This window comes from Cheilinus undulatus, linkage group 8 (genome assembly GCF_018320785.1).
Source record: "Cheilinus undulatus linkage group 8, ASM1832078v1, whole genome shotgun sequence".
Lineage (NCBI taxonomy): Eukaryota > Metazoa > Chordata > Actinopteri > Labriformes > Labridae > Cheilinus > Cheilinus undulatus.
This window is the reverse complement of record NC_054872.1, coordinates 8,755,909-8,777,153: the sequence shown is the minus strand read 5'-3', so window position 1 is coordinate 8,777,153 and position 21,245 is coordinate 8,755,909. Positions and strand designations below refer to the sequence as shown.

The 21,245-nt window shown below is 38.7% G+C and overlaps 2 protein-coding genes across 4 annotated transcripts in view; one reads left to right on the top strand and one right to left on the bottom strand.

Annotated features, from left to right (window-relative positions):
• cep192 (centrosomal protein 192) overlaps positions 1–13,714 on the bottom strand; it is a 59,360-nt gene extending 45,646 nt beyond the window's left edge. For all 3 annotated transcript variants that reach the window (XM_041792995.1, XM_041792997.1, XM_041792996.1), the window contains exons 1-19: positions 13,542–13,714; positions 12,817–13,061; positions 10,391–10,495; positions 9,902–10,071; positions 9,679–9,740; positions 8,879–9,020; positions 8,069–8,184; positions 7,898–7,984; positions 6,869–7,021; positions 6,620–6,770; positions 5,419–5,636; positions 3,571–3,693; positions 2,976–3,131; positions 2,291–2,558; positions 2,032–2,181; positions 1,856–1,920; positions 859–1,083; positions 281–422; positions 61–143 (exon numbers count right to left, since the gene is read on the bottom strand). In XM_041792995.1, coding sequence (XP_041648929.1) covers positions 61–143; positions 281–422; positions 859–1,083; positions 1,856–1,920; positions 2,032–2,181; positions 2,291–2,558; positions 2,976–3,131; positions 3,571–3,693; positions 5,419–5,636; positions 6,620–6,770; positions 6,869–7,021; positions 7,898–7,984; positions 8,069–8,184; positions 8,879–9,020; positions 9,679–9,740; positions 9,902–10,071; positions 10,391–10,495; positions 12,817–12,989 — 2,589 coding nt within the window. In that variant the 5' untranslated portion in view covers positions 12,990–13,061; positions 13,542–13,714. The remainder of the gene's footprint in view (positions 1–60; positions 144–280; positions 423–858; positions 1,084–1,855; positions 1,921–2,031; positions 2,182–2,290; positions 2,559–2,975; positions 3,132–3,570; positions 3,694–5,418; positions 5,637–6,619; positions 6,771–6,868; positions 7,022–7,897; positions 7,985–8,068; positions 8,185–8,878; positions 9,021–9,678; positions 9,741–9,901; positions 10,072–10,390; positions 10,496–12,816; positions 13,062–13,541) is intronic.
• Positions 13,715–18,040: 4,326 nt separating this feature from the next.
• LOC121513804 (tripartite motif-containing protein 16-like) lies at positions 18,041–21,245 on the top strand. The gene has a single exon (XM_041793778.1). The coding sequence runs from the start codon at positions 18,041–18,043 to the stop codon at positions 19,703–19,705; it is 1,665 nt and encodes a 554-aa protein (XP_041649712.1). The 3' UTR covers positions 19,706–21,245.

The window sequence follows — 21,245 nt, the reverse complement described above, 5'->3', positions numbered from 1 at the left end:
AGTTATCATAAAAGTGAGCAGTAATTGTTGCAAATACATACACACAAAACAATGTAATACCTCCTGTGCACACGGTTCTGAGTCAGTATCCCCTTTAGGTGACATTCTTTCCCCTGGTGCCTCCAGAGTTTTGTCCAGGTCTTCTGCAAAGCAACGTGATCATGGGTAATAGTTAGAAAAGTACAGAGTAGATCATTTTAAATTAAGTGACTCCAAAATACATCATTGTTGTATGAAGGTACAAAATAAATCTTCTGTCTCAGCAGTACAGGTAGCACACCTGGGTTGAGTGTTTTATCTCCTTCACTGAGCTCCATGGTTTCATTTTGATGAGAGCTTGCTGCAGCTGTGAACTCTGCAGGATGAATTAAGGGGAACGGCTCCCTCTTCTCTGGAGAGGTAATAATGTAGCCAAAGGAGGGCTGGAGAAATATAAAAAATAAAAAGAGCTTTTAAATAAAGTTTTATCTCAGGAGTTCAAAGAATAAATCATAAATAAATGCACGCTTAACACAAGATTGCATCATATTAATATCAGTTTTGCAAATATATTCAATATATCCTAAAAGACGGGATAGGCTCTCTTTGAGTACCCATGTTTATGTATCAGTTTAACATAATATTTTATTAAAACATGTTAAACAGAGCCAGACCACTAAACAATAAAGTCAAAAAAGTCATACCTATACATGGTTTATTTCACACAGCTTTTTACTGTATGACATGTATAAGATGTACACTTGAACAACAGTGATCAGCTGTTCAGGTACTGACATCAGTATCAGGAAAATAAAAATGGCACATAAAATCTTTACACGAATAATGAAGAGTGTTTTCTTTAAGCTTTGACTCACTGACCCGTTTAACTGCATCCACATCATCAGTGTTTCCCAGACAGCCCAAGGCTTCAGAGCGTTGTCCAAAGAATTGCCCAAGAGAGAGGCGCAGGTAGCTTTGGTCTGCCTGCTGAAAATCTGAGGAGACCTGGGAAGCCCTCATCAGGATGTGGCTGCTGGTGGGAACCTTCCACGATGAGTCACTTTGAAAGGTACTGTTGATGCTTGCTGGTTCTATCTTCTCTTCCTGTGAGAACGACAGTGATTTAAATAAGTCACATGGTAAAGTACTTAGGTGTAGCTGAGAGAAGTGTTAACATCCCTTAAATTAAAGTGAGTTAATCTTCTTCACTTAAGTACTCATTCTTTTTTTGATTGCCACGGCTGATCACAGCCAACAGCATAGTCTAAAGATATCTTGGTTATTTATAGTGTTAGTAGAATCACACCTTCTATTTTTTTGCTTTGTTCTCTGTGTTATCTTAGTGTTTATTCACAAAATGTGTAGTCAGCCTGCTTTTCTTCAGTCATACATTCCCACACAAGCAATCACAGTTTCTTAATCAGCAGTAAATGAAAAAAAAACTAAATAAATCTGCTAATGAGATTTTCCATTATAGAACATAAAATGCATGACCTGAAAAAGATACTCATTTTATTACGAAACCACAAATGCACCAGTTGCAAATTATTTGGCTGATATAGATTTCCCATCTGCAAAGAACTAAAATTGGCAGGGCAAAAAAAAATCAACATTTTCTGGTAATTTTTCTTTGATGGAAATTAACTTTTCTACTCAAAATTTTAAAAACATGGCTGTTAAGTAACTGTTTAAATCTTTAAAAAATCTGCACACACACCTCTCCTCTCTTTCCCACACAACAGCATGCTACACCCCTTTTTGAGTCTCCTCACAGTGTGTCCACTGACTGCATAAAATTAGCAATTCATTTTCACAAAAAATCTGCACTTCAACAAAGGCAATTCAAATATGATAAAAGATAGGGACTTGTGTTTACCTGCATGAATTGATGCTCTTTCTCAAATTCCTCTTGATCCTTAACTATCTTTTCCATAGCATCGTCTGTAAATGTGAAAACATGGTAATCAGTTACATCCCTATGTGGAGCAAAACTTTTATGATATTGCAGCAAAAGTTCAGAGTATCTCAATAGAACTGTAGTCTGTTACATACTGGAAGAAACAAACTCCTCAGTCTGAAACTGTTCAGCATTGTCTGAGGCCTTCCCATCAACCTCTTTCTCAAAGGAGGAGTAATATGCAAGGTCTGTCACCCACTGCCCTTCTTCATTCTGGTACACTACACCATGAGGGGCATTACCACCTAAAATACAAGAAGTACATTTAACATAAAACATGAATAACTAAACCATTTTATGCACTTCTCACTGTCTCATAAAAGGTCTGATATAAACATCCAAAATAAAGCCAACCTTGTTGGAACTCCAGCTCCATGTTATCTGGGCAGTGGTTCCACCCATCATCTGAATCTTCTTGGTCCTGATGGAAGCTCTGGGAGAAATATTTGGGTTCAAGTGAGGTGGATAGGGGATTTTCATCATCCTCACTGGTACCTGCTGAAACCTCTGCACCAGTCACATCCCCACAGGGTCCGTTTCTTAAACCCAAGGAAGACCTTGCACCATCAGCCTCATCTACCCCATCATCATCTTCCTCCTCATCACACTCTGGGGGAACAACCTAGGGGATTTATGACAAGGACTGTCAGCAGCATAAAAATAAAAACATCCATTTGTGACGAAAACATGTGTTCAAATAAACATTGTGAAGAGATTTTGGGTTCACTTTTATCCTTAGAGGCTAAATAGAAAGAAAGTTAAGCTAATATTTTGATGAGTAATACCATGATGTTCCCTTTCATATGCATGTTTCATATCATGTCAACAGCTGATAATTAGGTCTAGAGCTCCCAACAAAAAGTCTATGATTAAACCATCTTAGATAAATTCCTGAAAAAGTGTATTTTGCATAATATGTGACCTTTAAGATAAAGGAACAAATATGTGCAGCTTTAATTTGAACAGAATAGAGTTGAGCTGACAAAATTCTTAACAGCCTTACGCCATTAGAGACAGATTTTCTAGGTCATGGAGATACCTGGGAGAGGTGGAAGCTTCCTTGGGTGCCTTGAAGATGAGAGAAAGTTAAGTTTGCAGAGTCCTGAGGTCTCTTGAGTCCAGGGCCGCTTCTCAGGTAAACAGAGTCTAGCAGTCTGTCAACAGTAGGCCCAGAATCTGTACTCTCCATGGCATCCTGGCATTCAAAACAGAACATTAAAGGACTATCATAGTAATAATACTCAGTACTCTCTGCAGCTTCAAACATAACCCCATGTTCTCAGTGTAGGGTGTCCCATATTTGCATGTGTGCATTAGTCACAAACCAAAAAAAGGCATTTAATCTTAGCCTTATGTTATGCATTTTTTCCCTAGCCACATCTATATAAACAAACATTGATTTTTTCATCAAAGCAACTGTAGTACAACTTTTAATATAATGAAACTAAAACAGATCTGAACATACATCTTTTTTTCATTGACAATGATAATTCAGTGAACTAATGTTGTTTCTGGCTCAAAACATTAATAGGAAGTCCTTTAATTCTCCACATAAAAATGTTCAATGAATAAAATATCCACCACTAGATTTTTTCAACATTTCAATGACTGACTTATCACTTCTTTGTCCTCACCAGTGCCTCCTGTCGATCTAGGACCATGCTCCAGTTGACAGGAGAAAGTTTCTGAACTCCCCCTGATGCTCTTGAAGAGGAGCTGGCCTCTCCTGTACCTACAGGGCCTACACGATCACCCATCTGCGAAATGTCATGGAAGTTAATTCAATCTTAAAACTGTGAGAATGAAGGATTAAAAGTCAACCAGCAGATATGTTTGTTACAATTATAGTTTCATTACACAGAAACTCTGTTTGGTGAGCTTTTGGTGCCCACGATACGTTTTTAAGCATGACAGCAACCGATAAAGCAACACAGTGCTGTTACCTCCCTCACACACATAACATGCATTTGCTGATTTTTGCAGAAGTAAACAATGCACTGGTTATTTACTGTGTGAAGTCAGAGTACTCTTCATAAATATGATGCACTGCTCAAGAATGCATATATTCTATTCTGCATTTATGTGTTTTTATTTGAGCACCTTAAAAATACATTAGGCTATCCATTTCAATCACATGTAGGTCTAACTAACACTAGATGGAACAAAGTTTAAGCTGCACGATTTTCAATTTAAGTAAATAAACCACTTCATGTTGCTTTCATACAGATGAACCAAACCCATACTGAACCAAAAACCCAGCAGTGTTAATTTCGTCGACTAAAACATGACTAAAAACGTTTGTTGACAGCCTTTTTTTCCATGACGAAACTAGACTAAAACTAACAAAAATAGATCTATTAAGACTAAAACTGACAAAAAGTCAGTTTAGTTTTCATCAGGATGACTATAACTAGGCTAAAATGTTATCTAGTTTTTGTCAGACATTCAAAATCTGTGATATTTCTCCACGGTGGGAAAATCAGTCAAAAAACAATGCAGCTGTCGCTGTTTTGCCTCTCAGCTGTAGAAAGAAGAGACCCCAGGTTTGACAGGTTGCATAGAACATACTACCATGATCTGGTACCAGATTTAGGCAAGAAAATAAATGCTTGGACTAAAAGTAAAGACTTAAACATGAGCATCTTTTATGGACTAAAACTAGACTAAAATGTTTTTGAGTTTTCGTCAATTACAAAGGGCAGAAATGACTAAAATGTGACTAAAACTAAAAGACATTTTTGTCTAAAGATTAAGACTGAGACTAAAATTAATAATGGATGCCAAAATTAACACTGCACCATGACCTCTGTGAACTGCTACTCCTGAGATTCTGAACTTAAAAAGCTGACTTGAAGCCCAGAATGAAAAGAGACGACTTTTGACATTAGATGGATTGCATGCAAACCTGAGAAATAACTTGGACTATGTGACTTCTGCATCCAACAAAGCTGCTTAACACGAGAAAAACGATGACACAGACTAATGATACAGTCTGAGGTTCTGTGTCAGGCTGCTATGTATATCTGTAGGGATGTACACTCTGCTTACGGACTACTCCTTTTTGTCAGTCATGTTTGGCTACCCTCTTTTTTTCCTCCTAGATTTATCTGTCAACATCCTCCTCTGTCTCTGAGCCTTTACCATCTTATTAAACAGCACTACAACAAACTTACTGGCTTCTTCTTAGCTGAAGGTTGGTGTGTAAACTAGTGCTGTAAAGCCATATCTATTTTGTTTTAGAGAACCACTACCTACAGCCAATTTTACACATAAGTAGGTGACAAGAGTGCTCTGTGAAAATGAGATCGACAACATTACCCACATTCAGAGATTGTGTAATATTACATAGACCGTGTAACTAACTTTTTCAGGTGAAAAGTTACATATTGTTGCTTAAATGATACAGCTTTTCTTGATGGCCCAACCACCCTTGTTGTACTTTAAATGCAGCCTCTATCAATATGATAAGTTATACTTCTTACCTCAGTGTGTCTTGAAACGCTGTTCCTTCCATGCCCTAGCAGATTATTCAGATCTCCATCCTCGTCTTCACCAACAGCACTGCTACCCACAATCCCCAATCCACGAAGGACATCATAAGTGGTCTGGACGTTACTTGCTGGGAGAGGGATGGTCGAAACTCCCCCATCATTTCCACTTTCTTCACTCCCGCTGCTCCCATCCCCACCTCCTCCATCTCCTAAAGATGCACAATGATACAAACATTTTATCTCTGTGTGAACTCAGCAGACAGAGCAGCTGGCAAGAATATTTGTCTCAAAACTACCAGGGAGCTGCTCCTTGTTTAATGGATAACATGGCTCAGAGATATAGGCAGGTATGTGAACCAAGTCTGGCCCATTAAAAAAAGGAAAAGGGTCTGCTTAATCCAGTCTTGAAGAATTCAGGGGCATTATCCTTTTATTCCTGATAATACTATAAATACAATACACCAGGTTTAAAATCTTAAGAAAGACCCTTCATGTTAAAAAAATAGATTTATGTTTGAGTTAACACTAAAAACTTGTTCCTGGTACATACACACAACACCACTTATGGATACAGAATTCTTTGAGTCCACACATTTAAGTAATCAGCTTGTGCAAGACATTGTTGACAAGGGAACTTGAAATGTTATGTTATCTGTCAGGCATCCTCAGCAAGCAAACATTAGTCCTCTTACAAAACAAACAACTTCAGCCAGGAATAACTGCAGCTTTTTCTGAGAGTTTGGCATCAGGTGTGCATGCTGAAGTGGTAATGTTACTGACCCACTGATGCCAGAGATGACCTTATGGTGCATGACTGTCCTGCCAAGTTACACAAAGCGACAGTGTCTGATATTCTACTTTCACATATGTTTGACACGAGATTTTAAGAAAATTTATTCAATTCATTCAGAAAAATGTTGCAATATCCAACACTGTAAAAATGTATACTCTTCAATAACACCCTCTGCAACTGCACCCAACGGCATCATAAAATCAGTGCAAAGCAATCCAAACAAAGGCTGGAACCATAAAGTCCTAACTGTAACAGCCTTTAACTCTTCCGGCACACCAAATGCATCAAATGATGGCTGTCTACAGATGCAGTGGACTAACACTTTGATACTTTACAGAGCTGTTCTCAGGGACACAAACTAGTGACAACAGTTGCAGGCACTTATGCAGCATATTGTACCTGTGACAGGGGGGTTGATGACTTGTCCCTCAGCTGATCGTCTGTGCTCAATCCCAGACAGAGACTGGCCACCCCGACCACTGGAGGCTTCATCATCAGAACTGCCTCCTTCTAAGCCTGGCCTGAAACTGGGGCGATTACTCTCTCCAACCTGTACCAGCATATAGATGTTTACATACAAATAAACATAAATGCCAACAAGCAGAATTCTGCAGTACACATAGGACTACTTTTTTCTCAATTTCTTACCAGTTGTCTGGAGGTGCTTGGAAGCAGCCTCGTTCTGGCAGCATTACTGTTTCTCCTGGCAGACTCAAGCTCATCTTCAGTGTCCTCATCACTGGCAGGACAAGAGTCCATACCTGTGGCAGCCAGGCGCACATCCGGCATCTGAAAGTCCTCCTGAACAGAAGTCACACAAAGTAGAGGATATCAGTCATTACGAAAAAGGATATTTAACAAAAGTTCAACATGGAACACAAGTAACTGTTGTTTCACAGAAATATAAAGAAGGCCACTTTAGTTCTGCAGTCTTATGCCAGTTTTGCAAGTGATATTTATGTAACTAAACAGTAATTTAAACGAAGGTTACTTTATACATTTCCTTAGATTACCAAAACCCAGCAAATAGCCGCTATCCTCACAGCTGTGCCTTAAAAAGGCTAAGTTACAGTTGATATACTCTGTATTGCTATTTTTGGTCATTTTAGCTTATTTTTTGTACCCTTTATGTAAAGACTACATTTACATAATGACACATATTTTTTTATATATGATGTGAATTCTGAGCCCCCTGTCTGTGTGAATTTAAATGTGTGGGCCAATTGATTGTTTGCTTGTTTAAAATGTTATTTTTTTTGTCTTGAAAATCTAAAACTCAATAAATATATATCACATAAAAAGTAACAGTGACAGGGTTTCTCTCCCATCACCAACCCTTTTTGACCTATTGGTGCTCAAAAATCCACCACTATACAAGAAACAGACTAAAACATTTGAACCTCTGAACCAAAGTCAATAAATCAACTTCCCTTTTGACCGTGTGAACGGATATCTTATATTGCATAACTAATTTTGATCATGTAACTTCTTTTACAATGAAACAGGATTTAATGTGAGAATTTCCCTTTCATAACTTAATTACACAAATATTAGAATTCTTTGCATTCCTTGTTAAAGTGATTTGTTCCACACACCACACATGCACTCAGTAAGAAACCAAGACCACCTCTTTTTGAGCCAGGAAAAATCCTGGGTATGAGTGATTAGTGTGCTCACCTGACTGTAGTCATCGAGGAAGTGGTGCCTATACTGTTCTGGTTCTGTAGAACTTGATGAAAGGTCATCAGCAGCACTTGGCAGCCCCTACAAGCAAGGAAATACATAATTTTATTTGGTGTGGGTTGAAAAAGAAAAAGTGAAATAACATCTAAGAGGAAAGCGTCTCACTGATGCAGGAATCTCCTGGCCCTCCACTCTACCTCTCTGCATAGCAGGAGGCACTAGCTTATTAAAATAAAGCTCCAGCTCATCATCAGGCAGGTCGTTCGAATCAATGTCATCGTCTGAAAATCAAACATGGAAAAAAAAAAATGAATGGAATCTACAGACAGGGTTCCTACACGCTTTAAAAAGTGTAGTTTCAAACTTTTCAAGACCTGAAGTGAGAAAATTACCACTTCTTGCAGAAAATGTTCTAAAATGAAAGGCTTGCAAGGTTTTTTAGTACACCTGACCAGGGCTGAATGGCAAATTTAATACACAGTTTATAAAATATCAAATGGTTTAGGAAAAGAGATTTTTTGTTATCTCCCCCCACACTTTAAGATTTATGGCACATTTAATGCCTATTTAATCAATATACTGTATAGTGATAATTTTCATATAACAATCTAGCAGGTTTAATAAACTGATTCTAAAAACAAACAAAAAAAAACAAAGCAAAAAAAGAACAATTAAAATCGAATAAATATAGCCAGAAAACAAAGACTGGATAAACCCAAGTCTTAGTCAAAGTGCCTTCTATAATCTAAGACCTCTCGCATGTAAAAATAAGACTTTTGAAGACTTTTTATGGCCTTAAATTTCAGTAGTCCAAATTTTGAGACTTTTCAAGGATCTGCAGGAACCCTGAACAGCATTCTAGTTTAGTTTCCAACATGCTTACTTCCAGGATGGATTAAGACTCAAACCTGTGGTAAACATTTAATCTTACACTGGAATATAAATGAAAAGAGAGCGAAAGGATGAAATTCATACCTGTGATATCACTGTTAATGCTGTCTACAGACATGAGCTTTTCGTTTGCCAGGAAACTTGAGTTACTGCCACTGAAATGATCACTGTCCACTACCTCACTATGGGTATTGTCTTCCTCGGCTGTAGTTGGAAATGGTTGAGGCTGTATGGATTGGCACAATAAAAAAACAAGCATGATTATAAAGGATGATAGATTTTGTTCACAGGATATCAGGATATATTGTTGAAACCAGCAGAGCTATTGTTAAAAGCAACCAGGCTAAGTCCTAACGTCCCTTGTGAAGAGCACCTGACGGGCGCTGACTATTCACAAAGAACTCCTTACAATGCATAGTCTCTGAATTAAATTAAAGACCTCTTTGGTTAATTCTCTTTATTTTAATGACTGTATTAACAATGAAAACTTGGGGTATTCTGGCCTAACACTGAGCTTGCACTGAGAGAAGCAGCTCAGTTCTTAAAGCTTCACCGAACATTTTGATTTTGGTGAGAGGCATTGACGAGTCAGTGATTTATGCCATAAATCTTCCTTATTGTGTGCATTTTGAGTGCTTAATTATTTTAAATTCAGTACTACTGTGGCCCAGAAAAGTGTAAAAGAAAGGAAAGGGCTAAAGAATCCTTTTGTTGTTATCAGCATATCAATGAAATAAGCAACATTCTCCTGATGTATATCAATATCAAGCACAATTTATGTCATGAAAAAAATATTGTGGCGAAGACATTGTAATTTATGCAAGCGAAAATTTTTGTAAGACATAGTAGTGAACCTGTACATAAGAGCTGTTACAAGTCATTACCTTTGCATCTGTACAATCTTTAGGTCCAAAATGAGCAAATGTCAAAAGTCCTGTAGACAGATCTGTCAAAGACAGGAGGTAAAGTTCATTAGTATCCTTTAAAATCAACTTATCAGGACACACAAATATGTTTCCAAGAAAATGTACTGGGCTTAATTTGTCTCAGGATAACAAACGTTGACATGTTGTAATAATAAAGCTAAGGAGGAGCTAAAATTTGAACCTGTCCCAAGTTCTGTTGGCCGTCCTTGAACAAAACCTGTCTGAATGGAAGGAAGCCCCGCCATAGACCCTTTATCCAAGATGGGACCCATGGAAGCACTCTCATCCAAATTAATTTTAACAAGCATCTCTGAAAGACGGTGGGCTGCAATGAAGTCATCTGCATTGTCCCTGTAATGCAGAAGGTGAGTTTAATAAAAAGGACGACACTGGTGTTACATTAAACAAGAAGTGGAGAGATAAGTAAAAATGTTTTAAGGTAGACTAACTCAAGGATGAATTTACATAAATTTTATAGCATGGCTCATGCACGTAGCTGCCATTTGTCTGAATAACACTGAATAATTTAAAACAAAGCTCAACAAGAACTGCAGTTACAGTTTAACAACTTCAACAACAAAACAACTTCAGGGCCTGATAGAAATCAAAAGACTTAAAAGACAACCGAAAAACGTTCAGTTCAAGGGTTGACATATGTGCATTTACTCACAAATCATCTTTAAAGCTGAGGGCAAACTTTGGCTGTTCTCCGACAGATGACTGTGAGTTGGCCTGTGCTCTGCCCTCCAGATAAGATGCATCAACAGAATCTTCTCTGTAAAACAAAATCATAAAGCACTGTTTTCAAAAAAACAACTTACAGCTCACACACGTTGCCATATGAACTCATTGTTATTTTTTTTTTTGTTAAACTGAGGCTGTGCAGTATATCAACACAGATATTTTCAAATAAAAGGGTAAGACAATTTTGTTATATTTCATGTTGATTCAAGAATTCTTGCCTAGCTTAATGCTCAGAAAAAAATAAAATTAACACCAAGAACCAGGGATAGGAATTTGCTAATTGACCTCAACATTTACAAAATATTTTTCTAAATAGGAAACTGTTTCAGTTGTTTTTCTTTCATTTAAGGAGCATTTTCCCTGCAAACAGGTATGCAATTTTCACATCATTTTCATGTACAGTGCTGTGAAAAAGTATCTGCCCTCTTCATGATGCAGTTTTAAAATGATGATTTCATTTATAAAGAGAAAAAAAGACATTCAAACCTGCTTGGCTCTACATGGAAAAACCCATGCCACCTAAACCTAATAACTGGTTATGCCACCCTAAATGGCAACACCTGCAAGCCAGTAATTGTGATGAATTGGCAATGAGGCTTTCACATCACTGTGGATGACTTTTGGCCCACTCTTCTTCGCAGATGTTTTAAAATTCAGCCACACAGTAGGGTTGTCAAGCAGCCTGTTTAAGGTCATGCTACTGCATCTCAATTGGATTAAAACCGGACTTTGAATAGCCCGCTCCAAGACCTTCCTTCTTCTAAAATGAAGATTTGGTGTGTGTCAGATCATTGCCCTGCTGCCTAACCCAAGTGCACTTGAGCTGGAGGTCACAAGCTGATGGCCAGATTTTCTCCTTTAGTATTTTCTGCCAGCAGATTCAAGGTTTTATCAATTATGGCAAGCGATCCAGGTCATGAAGCAGCAAAGCAGCCCCAGACCATCACACTACCACCACCACTCCTGGAAAGGTTTGCCTCTGCTCCAAGTTTTTTCCATTTGTGGATAATGGCTTTTACCATGGTTCACCAGAATCCCAAAGCCTTAGAAATGGCTTTGTTATCCTTACCAAATTCGAAGATGCCAATGGCTGTGTTTCTCAACTGTTTTTTTAATTTCTTTAGATCGTGCCATGATGTGTTGCTTATTAAGCTCTCTTGGACTACTTCACCTTGTCAGACAGATTCCATTTAAGGGATTTCTTGATTCAAGAGATCTGGCATTAATCAGGCCTAAATGTGGCTAATGAACTTGACCTCAGCTTTCCAATAAATGTGGTTAATCACAGTTAAATCATGATTTAAAGGGGGAGTACGAGGGAGTAGGTTTTAATGGTATTTTTTCTTAAAAATTAAATAATCAAAACTGTAATCTGTGTTTACTTGAGTTATCTTTGGGTCATTAAAATTAGGGCAGAACGTTTTGGTAAAATAATTTGATTGCGATTTTTTTCCCGATATTGCAATGGCGAATTAACATGTGATTATTTCTAAAGTTTCACATCTTATGTACTTTCAATGAACATGGGCAGTAAATAATTCTATATTTTAACCACCACAACATGAAATAGATTAAAGTATGGCTGAATAATTTGAAAAAAAATCTTTATTTGCAATTATTTTGACTCATATAGTGTGAACTGTTGTTTTGAAAGGAATTCTCATTTTTCATGTCATTCTCATTTTGATTTAGAAAATCTTGAAGAGTAATGAAAGTAGGATTTTTGCAAACTATTCTAAAAAAAAATGTGACACTTTGACGTTTCCATGATGGGTGGAATATATCTCTGCTGCGTGAAAATATTTATTAAACTGGTATTTTAAAACATTTTTCATTTCAAAGAAATACTATGGAAATACTCTTTTGCAATTTTTAAAATTGCAAGAGGCCATATTGTGATTCAATCTAAATTTTGATTAACTGCCCATTAGTTTGATGATCTGAAACATTTAAGTGCTACAAATGTGAAAATAATGTGTGTGTGTGGTGGGGGGGGGGTTCACGGCACTGTTAGCATCATACAGCTGGCTGTTAACTGATAAGTGTTAACTTAGAACAGACTTTGTTTTCTTTGCATTCACAGAAAAGATAGAGGGTTATATCATTTTTCCTCATCATTCATTAAACATTTTGAGATGTGTTCTGGTCCATGTTTTGGTTTGGACATGTACAGCTATATATTACCTGCATTCCAAGACTTCCTGTTTCCAGTGAAATTCAAATGCTACAAATACTGTTAACCCAGAGCTTCCAAGAAACATGAAATGGAAAGATTTATAACATCCACATTTCTGGCAATGCATATGTGTCCACAACAAGACACATCTGCTGAAAGCAGAAGCATACTCCCACCTGTTGTCAGATCCTGGTCTAATTTTAGCGACTGTAGAGGCAGCCACTGGAAGTCCTGGACCTGAACCCAATGTTACATTCCCCAGTGTGGCGCGGCCACTGGTGCTGTCCAGAGACTTGCAGAGAAAACTGGGGAAGGCTTCATCTTCCAGTCTGTAAAAACTCTCTGCCATGTTGTTGAATGAAGATGAGGGTGACAGCCAATAAGGCTTGGCTTTAGCTCAAGTGAAGACCCCCTGTAATGTCTGAGAAAGAATACACAGAGAGATGACAGATTCAGCTTTGAGAAGACGTGAATTTGGCTTTATGGAAATCATACTAACAGCGTTACGGTGACCGTTAAAAATAGGACTACATGCGCTATAAAATATCTCATGCTATCCCTTTCGCGGCCGCATACTTTCACGTAACATTGTCTTCTGTGAAATAAAAAACAAACTAACGGCACACGCTAGGTCAGCTAACTTTTCGAGCTAGCTACTTGCTAAAAACAAGGGGGTTGTCGAGCTTTTCACAGTCAAGACGCTACAAATTTGAGCTAATTATTTTACTATTTTTGTCATAACTTAAAGTGAAGTATTATAAGGATCAAAGGTTTCAAAGAGGCCATTTAGATCAGCTGACTAACGGAGGCTGTTTGCAATCCCCACTTTTTCTCAAGACGCCGACCCAACTCACCAAAAGAATAAAAATAAAATACAGACGTTAACCTAAGTTGGACTCACATTCATAGCTCTGGTACTGAGACCACATAATACTTCACCAACTGAAATTAAGTCCTGAAAAAGTGAAGCAGACACGTCGTCCTGCGAAGAAAAAAGCGTCAAAAGTAACTTCACATCCACTTCTGCTGTTCATTAACGCTGAAAATCAGACGCTTCACACAAACTGCAACAGTTTGGAAGACGGAGCAGCGCCCGCCCAGAACCCACAGGAAGAGCGCGTGAGTTACATGCCTGAGGGGCGGGACTTATACAATTTCAAGCACTTTGATTGGATAAAATAACGTAGAGGCAGGAAACTCATTCAACAAGTGATGCCATCTATTACAGTCAAGTCATTCGGCTGGAACTACAATGCCCCTGCTGTCTATTTTTAGCAAGCCAGCAGCAAATTCTTTAAATGGAGTTAAATTTGTCCCACATTGGACTATAAACCTGTGTTTGACTGTGTTATAGTTCTTAGTTTTTTCAGCACAAGGCGGTGTTACAATTTTAATTCTGTAAACAAACATACTAACAAGAAGACTGTTGATGTGTTTTTTCATAAACAAATAGAGACAACATTGTGACATATTGCCAACCAAAATAATGATATCTTGATTTAGAACCCTGATGGATTACTGCAGGAAATACCAGTACCAGTAGAGTTCCAGGGGCAGAGCCAGTGGTCGCCAGGGCTGACCAGAGCCCCCTGAAATCTGATCGGCCACCCCCAATCCTTAAATGGATTGCCTTTATGCAGGGCTTGACATTTATACCTGGAAACTAGCCAAATGTGTGGCAGGCACAAGAGTGACTCTAACCAGCCACTTTTTGCAAGTGGAATTTATCAGTGTCACCACCTATGTTTCCTTTTGACTGTTCTTATACTGTCAGCACTATGTCAACGACAGGGGTGTAGCACAGGGGGGAAAAGGGTACTGATTACCTGGGACCACAGTGGGGAGGGGCCCTTGAGGGGCCTTCAATGAAAAGTGTGTTTTTATTTATTTTTTTCTTCATAACTGGTGTCATCAATGAATCAAAAGTGATGAAATGAATCGGTCAACAGACTAAAATTTGTAACAAATAGAGTAAATAAATACTGGGGGCCTCTGCTCCTCCCTTAAAAATGTCCAAATGGTATAGTCCAGCACTGCAAAATAATGCAAGTAAATTCAGTTTAACCATAGTAAAATTATTTCTCATAAATGTGGAAATTATGTTTCAAAAATACATTAAAATTCATATATATTTGTAAAAAATAATGCAATATTTGCTGCTCGGCTAGCCGGTTAAGGAGGGGCCTGTGTGATATTCTTTCTGGGGGCCCAAAATTCCTAGCTACACCCCTGGTCAACAATGAGTGATATTGTGGTCTTGCCTACATTTGAATGGGACATCGCTTATAAATCCTGTGGCATATTTACCCTAAAGTCTCATCAAATGATGAAAATTCTAGTAACGGTAAATAAATCTTTAGAACTGGACAGTTCTTCATAATCTGGACACAAAGACACGAGTGGTCTTGGAGCAGTGCTAAAAGGCATCCAAAATTACATGCAAACAAGCCCCAGATAATGACACATGCAGGGATGTCAGGGAGATTCAGATAAAAGGGACATGTTGAAGAACAACATAGAGTTTAGACATTTGCTTAAAAGTTAAGTTTTCAAGCCCGGTAGTGCACCAGTGGGAGATAAATCTCCATATCTCCGTGCATTGATACCATGTCAGGTGAAATAATTTCCAAAGCCTAACAGTCATACTGAATGTACATTAATAATGAATATTCCAGTCTTGTAAATTCAACATCAGTGGAAAATAAAAATGTTAAAATCTGAAAAAAAAAGACAAATTTATAATATCGCATGTTATTTCCCTGAATTGTTCAAGTTTTTTGCAGGTGAACCCTCTGTCTATAGTAGCTTATTAACAATTTTGTGTGTAAACATACAACACTCACCGAATGGTAAAAGCATCTAATACTGAAGCATATATATTCATAAATATTCCATCAGCCAATTTATCAGTCTTTGATGTCGCTAAAAAACAGTCCAGGCAAAATGAGTTTGACACCCCTGGTTTGGATGCTTGTTGCAATGTGGCTGATCTGTGCAAATATTCTGACAAGAAAAGTCAGAATTCTGAGAAAGACTCAGAATTGTGAGAAATGGAAGTCACCCACCTGCTTCAAGGGACAGAAGACCCTTCAACTGGATTTAGACCAATATGAGGCTGTCATCAAAGCTTCCTCCCGGGCATTGGAGATCCAACAAGGATCTTCAGAGCTCTCCCTGTCACCCTGCAGCGCTTCTCAATTTAGAAAACAAAACGTGCTTTAAACAGACACAGAAATAGAACTTACAGTTAGTACATCAAACAAAGTATAAATTAACATTACTATAGACATACAGTGCTTAACAAATTTTTTAGACCACCTGTCATATTTGTCTCAAAGACCATCCAGCATCATGAAGTGCTTTAATGCGGACTCTTTCATTTTCAGTGAGCTCTCCACGTTTTACCATTTTGAACAGGAATGAGGAATTTCAAACTGAATTCACCCAAATTTGAGCCGGCTCACTGGGCTTCTCTGAGAAGTCAGAAATTAGTCAAGCATAACATTCAACCACTAAAACTCATTTTTCTGTTCAGGAATGCAAGTAAATAACTATAATTTCACATATTAATCAAGAAATAATAATCTGCTTTACTATTTTCAGGTTTTTTGTAAATCAGTAAATTTGAAAATTCATGGATAACAATAATAATGATATTTTAGCATTAAAAATATCATTTGGGTTAAAGAGCTTCTACATAATGGTGTATTAACCATTGCAGAAACATAAAAAATGATTTTGGTAATTACCAATGCTGTTAATTTAGGGCAGCTGTGGCATAAACCTTACTTTGGTTAGGGTTAGGGTGGTCTAATAAATTTGTTAAGCACTGTACAAGCAACAAACAAAATAAATAAAACTTCAGGGTCTGCCAAGACTTAGCACAATTTTGAAATTGTTTTAATTATCTGATTGTTTTTATAAATTTTGGGTTCTTCGGATTTAATTTTTCAATAGTACTGAAAAAAATGTCTAAATGCAGAATGCTAATTTTAAATATAGAAAAGGAGGATCATTTTTAAGCCAAATCATTTTGTGTAGAAAGCACTTTATTTTACACATACTATTCAGGAAATAACCTATCAAAACTCTTACAGAGAAACTCTAACTTTATTAAATTTAAACTTTATTAAATATTACTAACATTATTTGGGGGCATGTATCTTTGAGGCAACAAAACATTATGTTTCATTGTTTTTTGTTTTGACATACTGACTTATTTTCCAATTTTCATCAGTTTTGACTGAGGTCAGCACTTTTCATTCAAAAGAATGTAACACAAACACAGAAACAGAGAAACCTCTTTTAAATACTTGTCCCACCATTGTTGACACTTTTAACAGATTTTTGCCCATTTCTGCCGCTTTTAAGACATTTTTGTCACTTTTAAACACTTTCCACCACATTTTCTGCCCATTTTGCCAACTCTAAACCAATTTTCTCCAATTTCTGCCTATTATTGCCACTATTAACCTCTTTAAATGCACATTTTACCCACATTTCACTTTGTCATGCCCATTGTTGCCAGTTTAACCCATTTCTACCAATTTCTGCCTCAGTTAACCCATTTTGCTATTTAAACCAATTGTCCCCACTTTTAAATCCCATTTCACCAAATTTTCCTCCAATTTTTGCCACCTTAAAAACATTTCTGCCCTTTTTAATCCCCTTTTAAACACTTACATGCTAGTTTTTGACACTTTCACCTATTCTTGCCACCTTTTTTCCTATTTTATGCCACTTTTATGTAATTTTTGCCATTTTAATCCTTTCTAGCGATTTTTTACCCATTCACTTCTGTGTTTGAGAAAACATTTTTAATATGGCTACCTACTACAGCACAAATGAATAAAAGATGATATTTGTTGCTTTGGTAACAGTTGTTATTATTCAGGTTTGAATAAAATATGGATATCACGGCTTATCTTTACAATGGCCCATGATTTTTCTGACCTCACGGGCACCCAGTTTGGCTGGGTCCCAGAAAGCTCTCCCCGTTTCCCCCCTATATGGGTGGCCTTGTCTGCACATGACTATTCTCAGTTGTGCACGACTGCATTCAACCAACTTCAGGGACAGCGGGGGTCCCCGGTCCCTCGCACTTTTATTTTGGGGGCTGAAAAGGTTGAGAACCACGGCAATAGATTACTATCCTTAATGGAAATGGGAGCCCCGTCTCTTAGATGGAAGCAGAGCTGGATAAACCTGTCTCCCTGGAACGCAGCCAGCCTCACTCTGACCCAACATTTCCTCATTCTCTCTCAATCAGATCTACAGTTTTGAAGATGGGTGTGACCAACGGGAGCTGACACTCACAGCACAGCCACATGCTGTGCAGATCAGAGCTCAAACTAGTTTCATTTCTTAGGAAGTCAAACAGACTTGTCTCTGAGAGGTGAAATGGCGCAGAAAGGAGTTCAGCTGGAGCAGGAAACCTTCTCTTGTTCGATCTGTCTGGATCTACTGAAGGATCCAGTGACTGTTTCCTGTGGACACAGCTACTGCATGAAGTGTCTTCAAACCTATTGGGATACAGAGGATGAGAAGAAACTCTACAGCTGCCCTCAGTGCAGGCAGACCTTCACACATAGGCCTGTCCTGCTGAAAAACACCATGTTAGCAGTTTTAGTGGAGGAGCTGAAGAAGAGTGGACTCCAAGCTGCTCCTGCTGATCACAGCTACGCTGGAGCTGAAGATGTGGCCTGTGATTTCTGCACTGGGAGGAAGCTGAAAGCCAGGAAGTCCTGTCTGCAATGTCTGGCCTCTTACTGTCATCATCACCTTCAGGACCATTTTGAATCACCTACATTTAAAAATCACAAGCTGGTGGAGCCGTCCAAGAAGCTCCAGGAGAATGTCTGCTCTCGTCATGATGAGGTGATGAAGATGTTCTGTCGCACTGATCAGCAGTCTATCTGTACGACCTGTTTATCAAACGAACATAAAGGTCACGACACGGTCTCAGCTGCAGCAGAGAGGGCCAAGAAGCAGAGAGAGCTGGAGGTGAGTCGGCAAAACATCTGGCAGAGAATCCAGGACAGAGAGAAAGATGTGAAGCTGCTTCAACAGGAAGCAGAGGCCATTGATCGCTCCGCTGATAAAGCAGTGGAGGACAGCCAGAAGATCTTCACCCAGCTGATCCGTCTCATGGAGAAACAACGCTCCGATGTGACCCAGCAGGTCAGATACCAGCAGGAAAGTGAAACGAGTCGAGTCAAAGAGCTGGAGGAGAAGCTGAAGCGGGAGATTGCTGAGCTGAAGCGGAAAGACAGCGAGCTACAGATGCTGTCACAAACACAGGATCACAACCAATTTCTACATGACTACCCCTCACTGTCAGCACTCAGCCAACGTCCGCGCTCACCCAGCATCCATATCCGTCCTCTGAGGTACTTTGAATACGTGGCAGCAGCTATGTCAGCAGTCAGTAATAAAATACAGGACGTTCTGACAGAGACATGGACAAACATCTCACACAGAGTGGTCAATGTGGATGTCTTACTATCAGAGCCCAAGACCAGATATTCATGTGACATCACACTGGATATAGACTCAGCTCACCCACTGCTGCTATTATCTGATGGGAACAGAAAAGCAACACTGATGCTTCAGCAACAGTCTTATCCTAGTCACCCAGACAGATTTAAAGAATGGTTTCAGGTCCTGAGTCGTGAGAGTCTGACTGGACGTTGTTACTGGGAGGTGGAGTGGAGCGGAAGTGCTGATGTAGCAGTTGCATACAAGAACATCAGCAGAACAGGGAGTGTGAATGAATGCAGGTTTGGATACAATGACAAATCGTGGGCGTTGTACTGCGAAAACAGTGGTTATATCTTTCGATACAACAACGTCAGCACTCCCATCTCCGGTCCTCGGTCCTCCAGAGTTGGGGTGTACCTGGATCACGGAGCAGGCATTCTGTCCTTCTATAGCATCTCTGGAACCAGGACTTTCCTCCACACAGTCCACACCACATTCACTCAGCCTCTACATGCTGGACTTTGGATTTATGGTTATGAATCCACTGCTGAGATCTGTAAGCTGAACGAGACAGAAATCATTTAAAGGAAAAATGGGTAGATTTTTGTGTTTGAATCCTTTAGTTTGATTTCTATTAATGTTTGTTGCAGAGCAGTGATTTGACCTCATTCACCAACTGTACTTACTCAGAAACTTGCTCCAAAACTTTGAGGAATGTCAGAATCTTCTTCAAAGCTGTGTCAGGGGGTTTAAGAACAAATTTCTTCTATAGATTAGTTGATAAATGAGGCCAAATCAGATATCTCTGTCAGATATTTGAGAGCTAATATGACAGGTTTCTAACCTGGCAAAGCAGATGGATTCGCCCGTTTCTGTGTTGCTCACTGGCGAATCCATCTTGCAAAGCTCCTATCTGAACAGATTGGGTCCTGTAAGAAAGTGACAGGAACAATCAAGAGTAAGAGGAAGAGAAGCGCGGATGCTGCTAAAGCGTCATTTTTATCAGATTTTGCCAACATTTTTTTAGTCAAAAGAAGAACAAAGACCACATTGAGTTCTTTTTTTTGCTGAAACTATGGTTTTGCCCTTCTCGTGATTTGGCAGGAGACTAATCGTCACGTTTTGATGCTCTGATTGACCCATAAAGATGTGACAGAATGTTTATCCAATCACCCTCTGAGTTTTTTTCGAAGGGTCTGCCCTCTCCCAAAGACCGTCTATGGGAGGTTTCCAGGTGGATGTGTGAAACATCCAGCAGTCAGGGTTCAGATCATGTCACAGTATAGCAGCATCTCTTGTCATAAATTCCATTATCATTTCAATTGACAATGGTCAGAAATGTTTTGCCATGTTTATTCATCTGTCAAAAGCCTTTGACACAGTTGACCATTCAATACTGTTATGCAAGCTTTCTAAAGTTTGTGTTGATGAGACTGCATGCACCTGGTTTCAAAACTATTGAACAAATAGGACTAAAGCAATTGTTGCAGACAATGTAAGGTCTACCTTCTAAGTGATCAACAAAGGAGTCCCCCAGGGATCAATTTTGGGTCCACTTCTATTTACATTATATATCAATGACACTGCAGAAAAATTAAAGTACTGTAAGGTTCATCTTTATGCAGATGATACAATAGTGTATACCTCAGCACCCTCACACAGCCAAGCTTTGTCCCAGTTACAGTCTGGTTTCAAAGTATTCCCACAAATGCTAATAGGCTCTATTCATGGCAGGATGTGATGTATTTCCAGTGGAAAATAAGGCTGCTTTACAACTTCCGACCAACGATAAATGCTTAGCCAAAACGAAATCTAAACTGTCCTATACTGTGCTTATTCGTCAGGTTTTTTGTTTGAATTGTTGATTGCGTTTACCCTTTATCATAATGGCATGTTTCAAAAACAGGTTAGTTGCACTTCTGGACATCATTGCTGTATGCTGTCTTCAGCTAAATTTAACTCATCATTGACAGTCAGCTTGGGTAACTCATGCAAACAGAAAAGAATCTGCCATTATACGCCGTTCTCTTCTGCATTCCCGACTGGAAGTTTGGGAGCTGCCTTATGCCAAATGTGGTAGTGATGTGTGCATAGAGCCCATTGATCATGAACTAATGCTGAACTA